Consider the following 19,131-nt stretch of genomic DNA (forward strand, 5'->3'; position numbering starts at 1 on the left):
ATGCTGCCCATTCATTCTCTGTATGAACTTGGGATTGGCATTGATAAGCTATAACATCTCCTTTTAACCAAACAGCCTCACCTTTGGCTCATGGAAAAATGTCACCAGTTTTACAGATGTAGTCCATGATGGTCCTGTAAGGCCTACAAGACATCCAGGCACGCCACAGATATAATTAGGAAGAGGTTGACCACTGTATTTTTGTGAAATTATTAAATCAATAATTCTTAATGTATTAAAACACATGCCAGCAGTGACAGAAAATAGCAGAGACATGTTGGGTAAAAGGTAAGGGTTTCTGTTGATCTCATCAGTAGCAAAAAACAGTACAAGAACAAACTCATATTTCTGATCCGTTATTCTAAAAGAAGACATAGGAGAATTATAAAGGATACTGCAAACATCAAATTTTCAGATATTTTCAAGTGAACATTTTAATATGCCCTCTCTAAATTTCTGTATAAATTCTATCTATCTTATTATAAAAGTATGAGAGAACTTTAAAGATGAAAGCATTTTCAGGATTCATCAAAATTAGTAATGCTGATTGAGAGGTTTATCGTTGGAAATCAATAAAGATCTGGTTTGATCTCTGAGACTCATCTATGAACTAGACCTAAGCAGTGAGTCTTCTACATGTCCATCTGTCTTGAAATTCTCATTCTATAGAAATATGAAAACCCCATGACTGGAACAGTATGACTAATTTATAGTAGTTTATGCTTTATTTTTAATTATTAAAAATAAATATTAAAGGATTAAATATAATAGAGTTTATTAATCATATTTTCATTAATATATATAAATTCTCTTGACACATACATAAAGAATAACAATATAAAAATGTTATTTGGTTTTCATGTTCATGTTCTTCAACATTATAAAAATCTCATTAAATCATATTTAATAATATCTATTACAAACAATAACATTTCAAATGCCTGAGACCAAATTATGTTTTGATCTTTTAGGTTATAACTTGTAAACTATTATTTGAAAATGAGACATTAAAAGAGTATAAAATCTTAAAAGGGAATCACATATGAGTATATTCTGAAGACAGAATATTATACTTTCTGAAATGGAGTGAAGACATTTAAAAAGCATTATGTACCTGTAAGACATTGTCTAAGAATAAATTTTTACTCAAAAAAGAATATGATTGATTTTGCTAATTTCACGCACAATGAGTAAAATCATCAATAGTGACATTTCCATGAAGATTTTGGAAAATGATTTTTAGTACCTTCAACTGTAAATTTTTATCAAACATGACATTTAAACTTATATAACCATTCACATCATATATAGAAGACCATATAACATATCTTATGGCTATTATTTCATTTTTTGGTGTATTTCTTACATCAATCTTCTCTTATATTTCTGTGTGTATTTTACTATTTTACTATGTCATATTGGTAAAACAAGCAGAAAAATCCTATCAGACTAGGTTTAGTATTACAGCCTTCCTAATTCTTCAGCATTCTTTTAGTGAGTCAGAACACTGAGCCATGCTTCATATGAAATGTGTTTTTCTGGAGTCTTCCAAAATGGTGGCGGAGTATGCAGCTTAGCTGAAGGGGAGAGGACCTGCAACATGGAAATTGGTGAGTGAAGGGGCTGATCAACCCAGAACAGAGTTTTCTAGACTTCCAAGAAGAAAGAGACTAACCATGATCTGAGTCCATCTAGAATCAGGTCACGGCAGACTCCTCCGGGAGGAGACACCCAGAGAGGTGATCCCCAGGCACTTCCCGGCACCCAAAACCCTACTCCCTCTTCGGAGGAGGCAGGAGGCATCCATCAGAACCTGCAACAGACCACACTGTCTGTACCCCAGCCCCAGCTAGAGAGACAGATCCCACCAAAACAAAACAAAAAAAAAAAAAAACAAAAAAACAAAAAAAACAAACCTGACAAAGCCTGAGATCCGGGCTGAGAAAACCCAATCCTTTCAGGCACTCCCCCAGGAACCAGAACACAGCCATAACCCTGCCATGGCAGAGCAGAGGGATAGAGAGGTGCACAGCGGCTTCACAGTGCCTGGACCCCAGTGCTGCCTGCTGCTCCTAGCAAACAAACTTCAGCTCAGGATCTGGGACTGTGGTCATTCAACACGTCTTGAGATTCTCCCGGGTCCAGTGCAATAAGGTCTAGCACCAAGTCCTAACACCGGCGGCCCCCGATCCTGGCAGAGAAACCCCAGCTCAGGATCGGGACTGAAAAGTGCCAACCCCTTCTGGCACTCACCTGAGAGTACCACCATAAGCTTGCCCTAGTGAAGGGGAAGGTCAGAGGGGAAGGACAAGGAGGCAGCCTGCCACAGGACACAGCAACCCCTCTCCAGCTCACCCAGCACCCCCTGGCAGAGAAACCCAAGCTCTGGATCTGAGGACACTCAACCCTACCTGGTACTCTCTCTGGATCAGCTAACATAGGTTCTACCACCAGGCTGCTTCTGGCAGAGAGATCTGGGCCTGGGATCTGGGATTGAGAACACTCAACCTCTTTCCCGTGCTAACCCGGGACCAGTCAACATAACCCCTCCTGGCAGAGGGAAAAGACAGAGAGGCAGCACACAGGAAAGGTGGACACCGAGTCCTGCAGCCACAGTGCCACAGACCTGACTGTTAGCCTACCCGTGCATTTTTCTGCAGCAGGACCAAATCAGAGAGTAGAGAGCAAGGGAAACCCCTGTGCATTCCAACTGGTCCTGGAAGAGAGTGAGTGAGCCTTCTAGGGAGAGTTTGCCCCAGACCCAGGGCCTCTCCACAGAAGCAACCAGACGAGACCCCTGCCACCCACACCCCTAGTGTGGGCATCATAGGGATTCTTGGGATAGCGACCCCAACGTTGAAGCCTCTGCCTTGTGGGTCCACCAGTGTAATCCAGGCAAACAATCCCTGGATCTCAGACAAAACTGAATAATAGTGGCCTGCAGGCCACTGCAATAGTCAGAGAATCCACGCATGCACACTGCGCCTGCTAAAAGTGCATGCAAATAGCACTGGCGTCACATTCCTTACTTAGGCAAAACTGAAACCACAACGCACACTCCCAAACCAGTGAACCTCTCTCATCTTCCTGAAAAAACAGTCCAGAAAACAGAAAGAGAGGATCATAGCCCAAACTACAAACTCGAGGAACAAACTGAGGGTTATAAATAACCAGATGGCTAGAGGCAGACGTAAGAACATACCCAACAAAAATCAGGACATAATGACCTCACCAGCAACCCCACAAAACAATGGACACTTCAATTCACTAGATAGACAAGAAAACGATCTCAAAACTATGTTTCTCCAGCTATTAGAGGCCCATAAAGATGAAATGAACAAAGCCCTCAGAGAAATAGTCAAAGAAATCAAGACGAACCAAATAGAGTTCTCAGAGAAATGACCATGAAAATTGAGGCAAACAAAGAAGAAATGAACAAAGCTCTCAAAGAAATGTCCAGACAAATGAAGGCAAATAAAGAAGAAATGAACAAAGCTATCATAGAAATATAGGCAATTATACCCAAAGAAGTAGAGGCACAATTAGTGATACATAGAGAGGAAACGGACAAAAAAATAGAAGCTGTCATTGAAAAGCAGGACTCCACATTCAAACAGATGAAGGAAATAGTGCAAGACATGAAAACAGAATTAGAATCAATAAAGAAAACACAAATAGAGAAAAATCTGGAGCTGGAGAACATAGAGAAAAGATCAGGAACTACAAAGGTAAGCATCACCAACAGAATACAAGAGATGGAAGAATCTCAGGAGTCAAAGATACACTTGTGGAAATTGACACATCTCTCAAAGAAAAAATAAAATCAGAACAGTTCCAAACACAAAACATCCAAGAAATCAAGGACACCATGAAAAGACAAAATCTAAGAATAATAGGAGTAGGACAAAAAGAAGACATCAGGCTCAAAGGTCTGGAAAATATTTTCAAGAAAATTATAGAAGAAAACTTTCTCAACTTAAAGAAGGAGATGGCCATAAACATACAAGAGGCCTACAAAACAACAAGTATACTAGACCAGAAAAGAAATTCTTCACGTCACATCATAGTCAAAACACTGAACCTACAGAACAAAGAAAAAATTCTAAAAGCAGCAAGGGAAAAAGGTCAAGTAACATATGAAGGTAGACCTACCAGAATCACACCAGATTTCTCAACAGAAACTATGAAAGCCAGAAGGGCCTGAACAGAAATCATACAGTCCTTAAGGGACCACAGATTCCAACCCAGACTACTATACCCAGCAAAACTTTCAATCAACATAGACGGAGAAATCAAAATATTCCATGACAAAACCAAATTTAAACAATATCTACATAGTAACCCAGCTTTACAGAAGTTACTAGAAGGGGAACCCCAAACCAAAGAAAACAACTACATCTAAGGAAATAGAGGAAATAGATAACTACACAACAAAAAAATCAAAAGAATACAAGCAATGAAACTCAGTGACACCACCAACCCCACATCAAAAGTAACAATTGTTGGTCACTAATTTCTATCAACATCAACGGACTCAACTCCCCAATAAAAAGACACAGACTAACTGAATGGTTGCAGAAATAGGATCCAACATCCTGTTGCATCCAAGAAACACACCTATGCAACAAAGATAAACACTACCTCAGAGTAAAGGGCTGGAAAAATGATTTTCAAGCAAATGGTTCCAGAAAACAAGCTGGAGTAGCCATCCTAATATCTAATAAAATAGACTTTCAACCCAAGTTAATCAAAAAAGATAAGGAAGGCCACTATATTCTCATCAAAGGAAAAATCCACCAAGAGGACATCACAATTTTGAATATCTATGCCCCAAATACAAGAGCACCTACATTAGTAAATGAAACAATATTAAAGCTTAAATCACACATTGATCCTAATACCTTAATAGTGGGAGACTTCAACACTTCACTCTCACCAAGGGACAGATCAACTAGACAGAAAACAAATAGAGAAATAAAAACACTTACAGAGTCCCTAAATCAAATGGACCTAATAGACGTCTACAGATCTTTTCATCCAAACTCAACAGAGTATACCTTCTTTTCAGCACCTCATGGAATCTTCTCCAAAATAGACCATATGGTTGGTCAGAAAGCAAGCTTCAACAGATACAAAAAGATTGAAATAATCCCTTGTATTCTATCTGACCACCATGGACTAAAGCTGGACCTCAACAACAACAGAAATAACAAACAGCCTACACGCACATGGAAACTGAACATGTTACTCAATGACAGCTGGGTTAAGGAAGAAATAAAGAAAGAAATTAAAGACTTCCTAGAATTCAATGAAAATGAAGGCACAACATACCCAAATTTATGGGACACATTAAAAGCAGTGCTCAGGGGAAAATTTATAGCACTAAGTGCCTGCCAGAAGAAATTCGTAACATCACATACAAACAACCTAATGGCCCAACTGAAAACCCTAGAAAAAAAAGAAGCAGATACACCCAAGAGGAGCAGACAGCTGGAAATAATCAAACTCAGGGCTGAAATCAATCAATTAGAAACAAATAAAACTATTTAAAGAATCAATGAAACAAAAAGCTGGTTCTTTGAGAAAATCAACAAGATAGACAAACCCTTAGCCAAACTAACTAAAAGGCAGAGAGACACCATCCAAATCATCAAAATCAGAAATAAAGAGGGTGATATAACTACAGATACTGAGGAAATCCAAACAATCATTAGGTCATACTACAAAAGCCTATATGGCACAAAATTTGAAAACCTAAATGAAATGGATAATTTTCTTGATAGATTCATCTTCCAACATTAAGTCAAGATCAGGTAGAAAGACTGAATAGCCCTATTTCCCCCAAGGAAATTGAAGCAGTCATTAACAGTCTCGCCTCCAAAAAAAGCTCTGGGCCAGATGGTTTCAGCGTGGAATTCTACCAGACCTTCAAAGAAATGCTAACACCAATTCTCCTCAAATTATTCCACAAAATAGAAACAGAAGGTACATTACCAAACTCATTCTATGAAGCAACAGTCACCCTGATACCTAAACCAAACAGAGACCCAACAAAAAAAGAGAACTTCAGACCTATCTCGCTTATGAACATTGATGAAAAAATACTCAATAAAATACTTGCAAACCAATCAAAACAACCCTGAGATTTCACCTTACACCCATCAGAATAGCCAAGATAAAAAACTCAAGGGACAACACATGCTGGAGAGGTTATGGAGAAAGGGGAACCCTTCTCCACTGCTGGTGGGAATGTAAACTGGTACAACCACTCTGGAAATCAATCTGGCACTTTCTCAGACAACAAGGAATAGCGCTTCCTCAAGATCCAGCCATACCACTCCTAGGCATATACCCAAAAGAGGCTCAAGTACACAAAAAGGACATTTGCTCAACCATGTTTGTAGCAGCTTTATTTGTAATAGCCAGAAGCTGGAAACAACCCAGATGCCCCTCAACTGAAGAATGGATGCATAAGCTGTGGTACATCTATACAATGGAGTATTACTCCGCAATGAAAAATAAGGAAATCATGAAATTTGCAGGTAAATGGTGGGACCTGGAAAGGATCATCCTGAGTGAGTTGTCCCAGAAGCAAAAAGACACGCATAGTATATACTCACTCATATAAACATACAACTTAGATAAACCCACTAAAATTTGTACATCTAAACAAACTAAGCAAAAGAGAGGACCCTAACTAAAATGTTCAATCCCCATCCTGAAAGGCAAAGAGGGTGGACACCAGAAGAAAAAGAAAATAGGAAACCACCTCGGAACCTGCTACAGAGGGCCTCTGAAAGCCAGAAGAAAACAGGAAACAACCTTGAAACCTGCCACAGAGGGCTCTGAAAGCTTCTGCAGTATAGACTGTCAAAGCAGATGCTGAGCCTGATGGCCAACTGTCGGGCAGAGTGAATGGAATTTTATGTAAGAAGTGGGAAATAGTAAGAGCTGGAGGGGACGGGAACTCCACAAGGAGAGCAACAGAACAAGATAATTTGAACACAGGGAACTTCCCAGAGACTCATACTCCAACCAAGGACTATTTGTGGAGATGACCTGGAACCCCTGCACAGGTGTAGCCCATGGCAGTTCAGTGTCCAAGTGGGTTACATAGTAATGGGAAGAGGGACTGCCTCTGACATAATCTGATTGGCCTGCTTGTTGATCACTTTCCCCTGAGGGGGGAGCAGCCTTACCAGGCCACAGTAGAGGACAATGCAGCCACTTTTAATGAGAACTGATAGACTAAGATCAGAAAGAAGATTAGAACCTCCCCTATCAGTGGACTTGGGGAGTGGCATGCATGCAGAAAGGGGAGGGAGGGTGGAATCGGCAGGGGAGGAGGGAGGGGCTTATGGGGGGATACAAAATGAATAAAGTGTAATTAATAAAAAAAAATACTTGCAAACCGAATCCAAGAACACATCAAAGATATCATCCACCATGACCAAGTAGGCTTCATCCCAGGCATGCAAGGGTGGTTCAACATACGGAAATCCATCAATGTAATTCACCACATAAACAAACTGAAGGAGAAAAACCACATGATCATCTCCTTAGATGCTGAAAAAGCATTTGACAAAGTCCAACACCCATTCATGTTTAAAGTCTTGGAGAGAACATGGATACAAGACACATATCTAAACATAGTAAAGGCAATATACAGCAAGCCTATAGCCAACATAAACTCAACGGAGAGAAACTTAAATCAATCCCACTGAAATCAGGGACAAGACAAGGCTGCTCACTGTCTCCATACCTCTTCAACATAGTACTTGAAGTCCTAGCCAGAGCAATAAGACAACTAAAGGAGATCAAGAAAATACAAATCGGAAGGGAAGAGGTCAAAGTGTCACTATTTGCAGATCATATGATAGTATATATGAGAGACCCCAAAAATTCAACCAGAGAACTCCTCCAGCTGATAAACACCTTCAGCAAAGTGGCAGGATACAAAATCAACTCAAAAAATCAGAAGCCCTCCTGTAAACCAAAGACTAAAGGGCCGAGAAAAAAATTAGGGAAACAACACCCTTCACAATAGCCACTAATAACATAAAGTACCTTGGGGTGACACTAACCAAGCAAGTGAAAGACCTGTTTGAGAAAAACTTCAAGTCTCTGAAGAAAGAAATTGAAGAAGATCTCAGAAGATGGAAAGATCTCTCGTGCTCATGGATTGGTAGGATTAACATTTGGAAATGGCCATCCTGCCAAAAGCAATCTACAGATTCAATGCAATTCCCATCAAAATACCAACTCAATTCTTTACAGACCTTGAAAAAAAGATTCTCAGCTTCATATGGAGAAACAAAAAACCCAGAATCTCCAAAACAATCCTGTACAACAACAGATCATCTGGAGGTATCTCCATCCCCGATTTCAAACTGTACTACAGAGCAATAGTAATAAAAACTGCATGGTATTGGCATAGAAACAGAAAGGAGGATCAATGGAACTGAATAGAAGACCCAGAAATAAGCCCACACACCTATGAATACTCAATTTTTGACAAAGAAGCCAAAACCATATAATCAAAAAAAGACAGCATCTTCAACAAATGGTGCTGGAACAACTGGATGTCTACATGCAGAAAAATGAAAATAGATCCATATTTATCACTCTGCACAAAACTAAAGGCCAAGTGGTTCAAAGACCTCAGCATAAAACCAGATACTCTAAATCTGTTAGAAGTAAAAGTGGGGAACAGCCTAGAACTCCTTGGCACAGGAGACAACTTCCTGAACAGAACACCAACAGCACAGGCTCTAAGAGCAACAATCAATAAATGGGACCTCATGAAACTGAAAAGCTTCTGTAAAGCAAAGGACACCGTCATCAAAACAAAGCGACTGCCTACAGATTGGGAAAGAATCTTCAATAACCCTTTATCTGACAGAGGACTCATATCCAGTATATACAAAGAACTAAAGAAGCTGAAAAGCAGCAAACCAAGTAATCCTTTTAAAAAATGGGGAACAGAGCTAAACAGAGAATTCTCGACAGAGGAATATCGAATGGCAGAGAAACACTTAAAGAAATGCTCAACCTCATTAGCCATCAGGGAAATGCAAAACGACCCTGAGATTTCACCTCACACCCATCAGAATGGCCAAGATGAAAAACTCAAGTGACAACACATGCTGGAGAGGTTGTGGAGAAAGGGGAACCCTCCTCCACTGCTGGTGGGAATGTAAACTGGTACAACCACTTTGGAAATCTATCTGGCGCTTTCTCAGACAATTTGGAATAGTGCTTCCTTAAGACCCAGCTATTCCACTGCTAGGTATATACCCAAACTTTGCTCAAGTACACAAAAGGGATATTTGCTCAACCATGTTTATAGCAGCTTTATTTGTAATAGCCAGAACCTGGAAACAACCCAGATGTCCATCAATGAAGGAATGGATACAGAAATTGTGGTATTTTTACACAATGGAATACTACTCAGCAATCAAAAACGAGGAAATCATGAAATTTGCAGGCAAATGGTGGGATCTAGAAAAGATCATCCTGAGTGAAATATCCCAGAAGGAAAAAGATAAACACGATATTTACTCACTTATATAGACCTATAAGATATGATAAACATAATAAAATCTATACACCTAAAAAAGATAATCAAGAGAGCAGACATGGGGTAAGACGATCAATCCTTGTTTAGAAAGACAGATGGTATGTGCATTGAATGTATGACAAGAGTCTACTGAAGGCATCTGAAAGACTCTAATTAGCAGTGTTTTCAAAGCAGATACAAAGACTCATAACCAAACCAAATCTCTGTGAGTTCAAGGCTAGCCTGGACTACAAAGCAAATCCAAGACAGCCAAGGCTACACAAAGAAACCTAACATGAAAAATGTATAGCACAGATCTAAGTAGAGAACTGTCAATGGAAGAAACTCAAATGGCTGAGAAATGCACACCATCCTTAGTCAACAGGTAAATGCAAATCAAAACATTAGTGAGATTCCATTGTATACCTCCTAGAATCGCTGATACCAATAACCTAGGAGACAGCCCATCATACTGTAGATGTGGAATAAGGAGAGCACTCACTCATTGATGGTGGACAGGCATACTTGTTCAGACACTCTGAAAATCAGCATAGTAGTTCCTCATGAAGATGGGGAACATTCTACCTCAAGATCCAGGTATAAAACTCTTGGGCATATGACTAAAGAATGCTTCATCCTAACACAAGGACACTTGCTCAAATACATTCATTGGTGCTCTATTCATAATAGGCCAAAATTGGAAACAAACTACACATCTTTCAATTGTTAAATAGCTTTAAAAACATGATAGCTTTACATAATGGAATATTACTCAGCTTTTAAAACATGATATCATTTGTAAGCATTTAGGAGGAACTAGAAAAAAATCACGCTGAATAAGATAACTCAGACCCAGAAATATACTTATAGTTTATACTCAATTGTATGTGGATATTAGCTGCTAAATAAATGACAACCAAGATACAATCTGTAGATTATAGGTATAAATATAAAGGAACTGATGAAAAACATGGATCTCATTGAAAGGGCAAAGTAGAATGAATATATTGGGTAGACTGGCCATGGAGTAATGAGACCTGGAGAATCCAGTGCTTAAGGAGAGAAGAAATTGGTTTGAGGGAAGAAATGTGGGCAAAGACAGAGCAAACAGAGCAGTTGAGGATGAAAAGGAAACCTAGTAGAGTGAAAACTTTCCAAAAATACATGAAGGCAATCTTAGTGTAGTCTCCCAATAATAAGGGAGAAGAGTCTCAAATGTCAACTCTTTTCACCAAATGACACTTCCAGGAACCTGGTTGCATCCAATCAAGTTGGGGGCCAAATGGAAATCCCAAACAGCACATTTTCTCATGGAAATCCCAAACAGCCCAGGCTGTTGGCAAAACAATATTTTGCTTCCTGCAAAGTAACTGTGAGGTCCTATTACTGAAGATACCACTCACAAAACTTACTGAACATAGAGAGGTCAAGCTGCTCTCTCCTTAAACCTTCACCCTGATATTCTTCTGTCTTGGGTGTAGAAAGGCCTCCAAAGAGAAACTTAACCACCAACTCAATCACACAAGCTTTGATCTACAACCTGTTCTCCCTACAAAACATGACACAAAATTTTGACTTAAGGACCACTCCATGAAATAGAATCCATGTTTACACAACTTGGGTGGCTAAGAAACCCTGAAAGATTTTCCAGACACTTAGGATAAAACAAATATTGTTGGTCTAAAATAAAGTAAGAATAATATACCTCTAATGGTATTCTCCTTTACTCATGGATCAGTGCCTTCTTCAGTCATCATCAGAGAAGCTTTCTTCTACTGTGGGTAGAAAAATACAGAGAAACACAAACAGACATGAAGCAGAGAAAGAGAGAATGCGAGAGAAACCTTGGAACACATAGTTCAATTTAGATGTCTTTATTAAATCCATCTTGTCAGAGTTTGGGGAACCCCATGGACATGGCAAAGAAAAGAGTGCAAGAACAAGAGGTTTGGGAGGACACCAATAAAACAATGACCTCTAAATCAACTAAGCAAAACTCATATGAACTCAAAAAGAATAAAGCAAAAACACATAGCAAACATAGTTTAGCACCAAATTCTCTACATACATATTATAAAATTTGGTTGAGAATGAGCATGAAACTCCTGATTATGTGAATGAGTAGATCTCTTGACTTTTGTACTTTCCCTTGGGGGCTATTTTTCTCCTGTTAGTTTACCTTGTCCAACTTTCCTATTTTTTATCTTAATATATTTTTCTTTATTTTGTTTGTTATCTCCTAGAGCTTGCTCTTTTTAATAAGAGCATAAATGAAGTAAATTCAGATGGGATAATACATAGAGAGAAACTTGGAGGTATAGTAAAAAGGGAGCTGTAATCAGAATATTTTGTATGAAAAATAATCTATTTTTGATGAAATGGGGGAAAGTAAAAAGAAAATTAAACTACAGCAAAATCTCAAATTTTTAGATAAGGAAGAACATGAATAAGAAAATTTATGGATTAAAAAAACTTTTAAATGAATAACCTGATCTAACTAACATCTTGAGCATTTGCCCCCATGCTTGAGTGGAGGCCTAGCTTGATGTAGTAAATCCATGTAAGCTGAGTGACCGCTGACTCCCCTCACTCTCAGTATCAACCCACCCATCCACCAACTGCCCCTCCCTCCTTGTCAAGGTGTACTGTTCTCAAGTTATGGGACAGACTTCTTGCTCTAGCAAAAGCTACACTGTCCACCAGCACTCCAGGCATGCCTTCTGTTCATGGACTGTCCCCACACTCTCATCCCCTGCCCAGCCTACCCCCAATGAACCCTCCTTTTCCCCCACCAGGTCTCAGCTCCCAACTCTGACACAGACCTCCTGAATTGACAACAGGCCACACTGGAAGACAGAACATCTGGTAGGCTACATCCATAAAGAAAATTCTCATTGTCCCCCCGGCTCCTCAATCTCTAGTTCTTCCACTCCTCTTCATGACTGTGTCCCAAACTTTAACACAGGTAAAATTTCCCTGTTCACTCAAAGGCCATCTTGGCCATGAGAATTCTAGTCCCTAACTCAGGTTGAGATGTTAGTCACAACTTCAGACTACTTTGGCCAAAAGGACATTCCGGAGATAGAAACCAAGAAACAAAATGCCAATCCAAAATAGACAAACTCAAAAATAGGCACACAGATGTACAATCTCCCCAATCCCAAATGCCTAGATACCAGGTAAAAACACCACCACCCACAGTCAAGGTAATATGTCAGCACCAGAACCCAGATATCCTACTACAGATAGTTTTGAATATTCCAACACAGCTGAAGCACAAGAAGAAGAACTGAAAACCAATTTGATGAAGATGATAAAGATCTATGAAGAGAAAATGAATACATTTCTTAAATAAATCAAGAAAAAGACAAAAAAACTTGGAGAAAATTAATACATTTTAAATGAAAACAAAACAAATAAACACACCACTAACAAAAACCAAATAACTAAAGGAAACAAAGTGTTTAAGATTTGAAATTGGAAATAGAAGCAATAAAGAAAATACAAAGTGAGGGAATTCTAGAAAAAGAAAATTTAGGTAAGCAAACAGTAACTACCGAGATCATTTTCATCAACAGACTACAATATTTGAAAAAGAGCATCTCAGGCATTAAAGACATAAGAGAAGAAAGAGATACATTGTTCAAATAAAATGTTAAATTGAAAAAAACCTGATTAAAAACAATCAAGAAATCTGTATCAAAATGAAAATACAAAATTAAGAATTATTGGAATAGAATGAAGAAAAGAATTCCAACTCAATGACCCAGAAAATACTTTCCACAATATCATAGAATGTTACAAAATGATAATAATTAAGAAGCCCTCTGTCAGAGTTGGGAACTAAGACCTGGTAGGGAGGAAAGGAGGATTCACCAAGAGTTGGCTGGGCAGGCAATGAGAGTGGGGGCAGTGCATGAAGAAAAGACAGGAACAAAAGGCATATCTCTTGCACCTAAAGGTAGAAGAAGGTTACAGAACACCAAATAGTTTGGACCAGAAAAAGACATCCCCTTGCTGCAAAATAATCAAAACACTAAATGTTCAAAATAAAGAAAGAATATTAAAAGCTGCAAGGGGAAAAGGAATTTAACAAAGAAAGGCAGATTCTTTAAATGTTCTCAATTGAATTCTCAATTGAAACAAAAAATGAGAAGGGTCTGAAAATGTGTCCTGCAGATGCTAAGATATCACAGATGTCAGCCCCAAATGAGCTACACAGGAAACATTCCCATTACCATAGAAAGAAATAGAAAATCCAAGATATCACATAATAGTCAAATATAAGCAATGTCTATCCACAAATCCACCCCTACAGAAGGCACTTGAAAGAAACTCCAAGCCAAGATTAACCACACCAATAGAGACAACAACAAACACCTTACACCATCAGAACACACACACACACCACATCACACCAACAATTACAAAATAACAGGAATTAACAGTCTGATAACTCTCAGTAATTCTCCAAGAACTAGAAATAGGGTAACAGAATATATGTGAAAATAAAATCCATCCTTCTGCTTACAAAATCAGAACTCAAGTTGGGAAGGGACAAGGGACAGGGCTATAGCTGGGATACAAAGTTAATAAACTGTAATCAATGAAATAAAATTGATAGACAAAAATAATCACTAAAGCATAAATCATACATCAATACTCACACATCAATAGTGGGAGACTTCAACACACCACTCTGACCAAAAGACATGTCATAGAGACAATAACAACAACAAAACCACTGGAGCCAACAGATGTTATAAACCAAATGAACATAATGGATATATATAGGCCATTTCACCAAAACACAAAAGATATATCCTTTTATCAGCACCTCATGGAACTTTCTCTAAAACTGACCACATAATCACTCACAAAGCAAGTCTCAACAGATATTAAAAAATAATAAAATAAATCATTAATCTTATGAGAACACAACAGATTAATCTTAATTTAAAATTTTAAAACCATAAGAAAGTGATTTGTTCTGGGAAGGGAAAATAAAACAGATTCTATGGATGAAAGAGGGTGGGTTGGGATAGGAAAAGGAGGGGTGGAAGAGGGGAAGACAGGGGGAATAAGTGGAGGGATAAGTGACTGGAAGATGGAGACATGATGTTGATACTTTGTACAGTTGAAACTTCTTGGAAGCTATAGCAATAAACCTAGTGAGGCCTTCTAGTAATAGAGATTACAGAGCCTGAACCAACTATCTTCTATAACTAGGCAAGACTCTTAGTGGTAGGAGCCTCAAAACATAGCCTCAAAACCCTTTGCTCACATCTGTCTTGCCTACTAGATATGCTGGGTAATGGTGGTTCAGACCCATTTAAAGTGGCCAAGCAATGACTGGTAGGAATTAAAAACCCAATCCACAAAGGGGTAGCTCATACCAGAAACTGCCTAGATGGCAGGAACCAGAGATGGATTGCTCAGAGACCTAGAATAGAACCAAGCAAATCTAAAAAATAAAAATTGTTCTTTTCTTAATATGGAAAACTACTTTCTCTTAATTTAGACCTTAGGAGGAAAAATTTAACTTTGCTCATATAGCAGCTTTAAAAATCTAGTTTTATGTATTTCTCAATAAATAATATGTTGTACGTGGTGATTAATATTTACTATTGATTTATCTTCTGGTAATGCTGCTGTTAAACCTAAACAGCTGTATACCCAAATCACCACACAGAGACCAGAACACAATGCTGGGCAATATTTACTCCATCCTAAACCTCCAAGCCCTCATAGTTTCCTAACATTTAGATTTTCCACATTATACTTGCTTTTAGTGATATCTTAGGTTCAGCCCATCTCTCCATGCACTTCCAAGATCTCTCCTCAGGCTCTGCTCTCCTAGCTCTCCTCTAGCTCCTTCTCCTCCCACTCATTTCCTGCCCTCTGGCTCCTCCCCTCTCCCACCTACTTCCTTTCCCTGCTCAACATTGTGTCTAGTTGCTTTATTTGGAAGTTTACACCAAGTTGAGACAAGATGCTTAGAATAAGTACCACAATGCAATATCTGGATTGAAACCAGAGAAAGGGGGGAGAAATCAGCATTTGAATGAACAAGAGTAAGGTGTATACATTGCAAAAGAACATTATAACAACAATAATATGAAATAGACAGAGAAATAATTTCTTCTATAAGAACTGGCCAAAGTTTATTAAAATGTTACCATACAAGAAATCAACTTATATAGACATTTTGGTTTGTAACCTTTGAACGATGTGACAGCTGCACTTCCACCCCCCAGTGTCCCGTGCTTGCTCTGTTGCTGCTCTGGTCCTAGAGCAGAGACTAAACAAGCACGGACTGTCAGAAATGGTCTGAAATAAATGATTCTTAATGAAATGCTGCTATATTCGTATCAATGTCTAGCCCAATCATCATCAGAAACATGTCTTCAAAACCCAATGAGAGATGAGAGGAGATGCAAAAATTCACACACAAACTTCAGGCTGAACTCAGGGAACCATTCAGAAAAGTGGAAGGAAGCATTGTAGGAGATATGGGGTTAAAGGCATCAGGAGAACACAGCCCACAGAATCAACTAAGCAGGGTTGATAGTGTTTCCTAGAAGCTGAAGTGGCAATTAAGGAGCAGGAATGCGTCTGTTAGGTTCTCTGCATATATGCTAAGATTAACTTGGTGTGGTTGTAGGACTCCTACCAGTGGGATTAGGGGTGTCTGACTATCTTGCCTGCTCTTGGGGCCCTTTTCCTCATACTTGGTTGCCACACCCAGCCTTGAAATGAAGATTTGTAACTAGTTTTATTGTGCCTTCTTATGCCATGTTCAGTTGGTAGCCCTGGGAGGCCTACTCTTTCATGAAGGAGGGTGGAGGAGTAGTAGAGGTATAAGAAAGTGGAAGGTGAGGTAGAACTGTATAAGTAGAGGTATAAGAAAGTGGAAGGTGGGGAGGAGAGGGAGAGTAGGCTGAATACAGACATACTGTGTGAGAAGAATTTAAGAGGCTAATAAGCAGAAAGCTGCTGAAAGCTCTGTGGGAAAACAAATAATGAGCAAAAGAAAAATGTAGAAATCTACTAAAATACTAATAAAGGTCATTTCTGGATGGTGATACTTCATAGTTTACAGTTGTTTTTTGTTTTCTACATATTTCCTAATTTACAGCAATCTATAATATTTACAGAAAGTACTCCCCTTTCTAATGAGTAATTCTCATTCTAATAATCCCTCAACAGCTTCAAGATGATTAAGAGGTCCAGAGAAATCAATCATTAGGCAATTTCATCATAATTCCTGTAGAATATACATACACACAACCACATGGTCTTCCCTCCTGCACACCCAGGCTATACTATATACATAATCATGTCTGTGGTCTGTCATTGACCAACATGTTACATGGATCATGACCATATATCTGTGTGCTGTGATTCCTAGTTTGTCTTGTCTTTTTATGACCTCAGCTCTATTGGTAACTAAACCACGACATGTTTCTTTTAATGTCTTGGAGTGAGGCTGTGTTTAATTATACAAATGCAGATGATATTATGTATCATTGTTTTGTATAGATATTTTAGAGAACAGAGAGCAAAACAAGCTACTTTCAGAAATATTTATTTGTGACTTGTGTCCATTAGACAATGGAAATTTAATATGGCCACAAAAGTGATAAAAACTTCTATCTATTTATATGGTCACTATTGAAGGAGTAAAGTAAATTCAATTAGAGACAGCTCATACAAAAAAGTCTGAAAAATTTTATACACAAAATATTTATAGTATACTTGAGGTTCTCTGGAAACTGGTAAGATAGAGCATAAAAGGCAAGAGAACATTTTTGCAAGTCCAGCTTCTTAGAAAGGCTGAAGCAAGAATTCTTGGGCTCAGGAGGCTAAGGCCATCCTATGAATCATGGCTGTGTTGGATAATTTTAGTGTTCAGTTGACACAAGTTAGGGAAGAAAGAATATTAATCATGAAAATCCCTCCATGAGGTAGGCCTGTATACAAGCCTGTGGGACTTCTCCTTGATTGTTGAAATGGGAGAGCTCAGTTTACACGGAGTAGTGCCACCTTTTAGCAAGTGGCCCTTGATTGGTATAAGAAAACAGGCTGAATCTTCTATGGAAAGAGGGCAAGCTATTCTCCACGTCCTCCATATCAGTTCCAGTCCTTCTGCCTGCCGATGATAGACTCTGATGTGAAAGTATAAAGAAAATAAACACTTCTCTCTGCCATAAATAAGTATACAGTAACTCCAATCATGAAAGTCAGTCATCTGCCTTGACCAGCAAATACGTATATATGTCTTGAAGTTTACCCTCCATCCAATAAATGCATATGAAAACCAATAATATAAGCAACAAATAGAGTCAAAATTTGCATAGTGCCTTGGGGCTGACTGGTTTTAATGCATTTAGTAATGTGGGATGTGAGTCAGAGACTGAGGAAAGAACAGAAAACGTCAGTACATGGATAAAGAAGGCCCAGGCTCATTGCATAGCGGCAAAGTGGATGAAATTCAGTAGATGCCCTGCTCTCTCTGCTCTGCAACCACCACTATTAAACTCTGACACTCAGGATAAAAGAACTTTTCCACAAATTGAGAACACCTCCTTTTCCGTGAACAGTAAGCTAGTTTTCATACAATTTACTTAATGTTGCATCTATTCATAAACTAAAGGAATATTGATCAGCTGTCTGATATTACCCATTACCCATCTGTGACTGAGCATATGTCCAAGGGATTCAATATAAAACTTGATGACATTGAATCTCATAGCTGAGAGGTTTGTTTATTTCATACTCACTTTCTGCTCCATAATGACATTAAGTACTAGAAGAAACTATTTTTAAAGCAATGTGTATGTATATTGACAAAAAATATGTGTAATATTCCATAAGTAATCATGTATACTCATCGCATGCCTTTCTATGTATAACATTAAACACTATTATTAAAGACCACAGTTAAGTAACCTCCTCATAAAGACCTTTAAGAATATGTGCTGATGTAGGAATTCTTGGCAGACACTTGAAGACACATTATAAGATACCCTATTCATATTGAACTCATGCCAGTCGTGTGGATTGTATTTTTATGTCAGATAATGAGACTCTATGCAATGGCAACTTTCCACATAAGGAGATCCATGAGGAAACAGAAAAGAGTAACCTGTCTCTTTCACCTTACAGCTTATGAAATTGGATTCTAATATAAGAAATCCACACACACTACAATGAAATGCCTTTGAAAATATTAAGATAATATTAAATATAGGGGGATTTTTCTGTACTTCCTAATGTTTCAGAGGGAAACACAGGACAGAAACTTTCAGAGTTACTCTACAGAAGCACAGATTTCTAATTCTTGACATTTATGCAGGAAATTAATAAGCTAATATTTACCCAAAATCAAGTACTTTATTATAAAAATCTTCCTCTTGTAGTGTCTGATTCACAAAAAGAAAAAACTCACAGTTATCCCGTAAACCTCTATCTTCTCCATTGTCCTTTATTCTCCAAAAGCAGCTGGTTTCTGTCAAACTGCACAATGTGAGAGAAAGCTTCAGGAGCAAGAAGGAAATAATGGTAACACA

At 38.4% G+C, this 19,131-nt stretch overlaps 1 protein-coding gene across 1 annotated transcript in view; it reads right to left on the reverse strand.

Moving 5' to 3' along the window:
• LOC129684524 (vomeronasal type-2 receptor 116-like) overlaps positions 1-19,116 on the reverse strand; it is a gene marked incomplete at its 5' end in the record, with an annotated part of 37,644 nt that extends 18,528 nt beyond the window's left edge. Inside the window, 2 exons of the mRNA XM_055617713.1 lie at positions 82-361; positions 18,941-19,116. Coding sequence (XP_055473688.1) covers positions 82-361; positions 18,941-19,116 — 456 coding nt within the window. The remainder of the gene's footprint in view (positions 1-81; positions 362-18,940) is intronic.
• Positions 19,117-19,131: the final 15 nt, after the last annotated feature.

Source organism: Psammomys obesus, unplaced genomic scaffold (assembly GCF_907164565.1).
Source record: "Psammomys obesus unplaced genomic scaffold, mPsaObe1.curated_primary_1811, whole genome shotgun sequence".
In the NCBI taxonomy this organism is placed as follows: domain Eukaryota; kingdom Metazoa; phylum Chordata; class Mammalia; order Rodentia; family Muridae; genus Psammomys; species Psammomys obesus.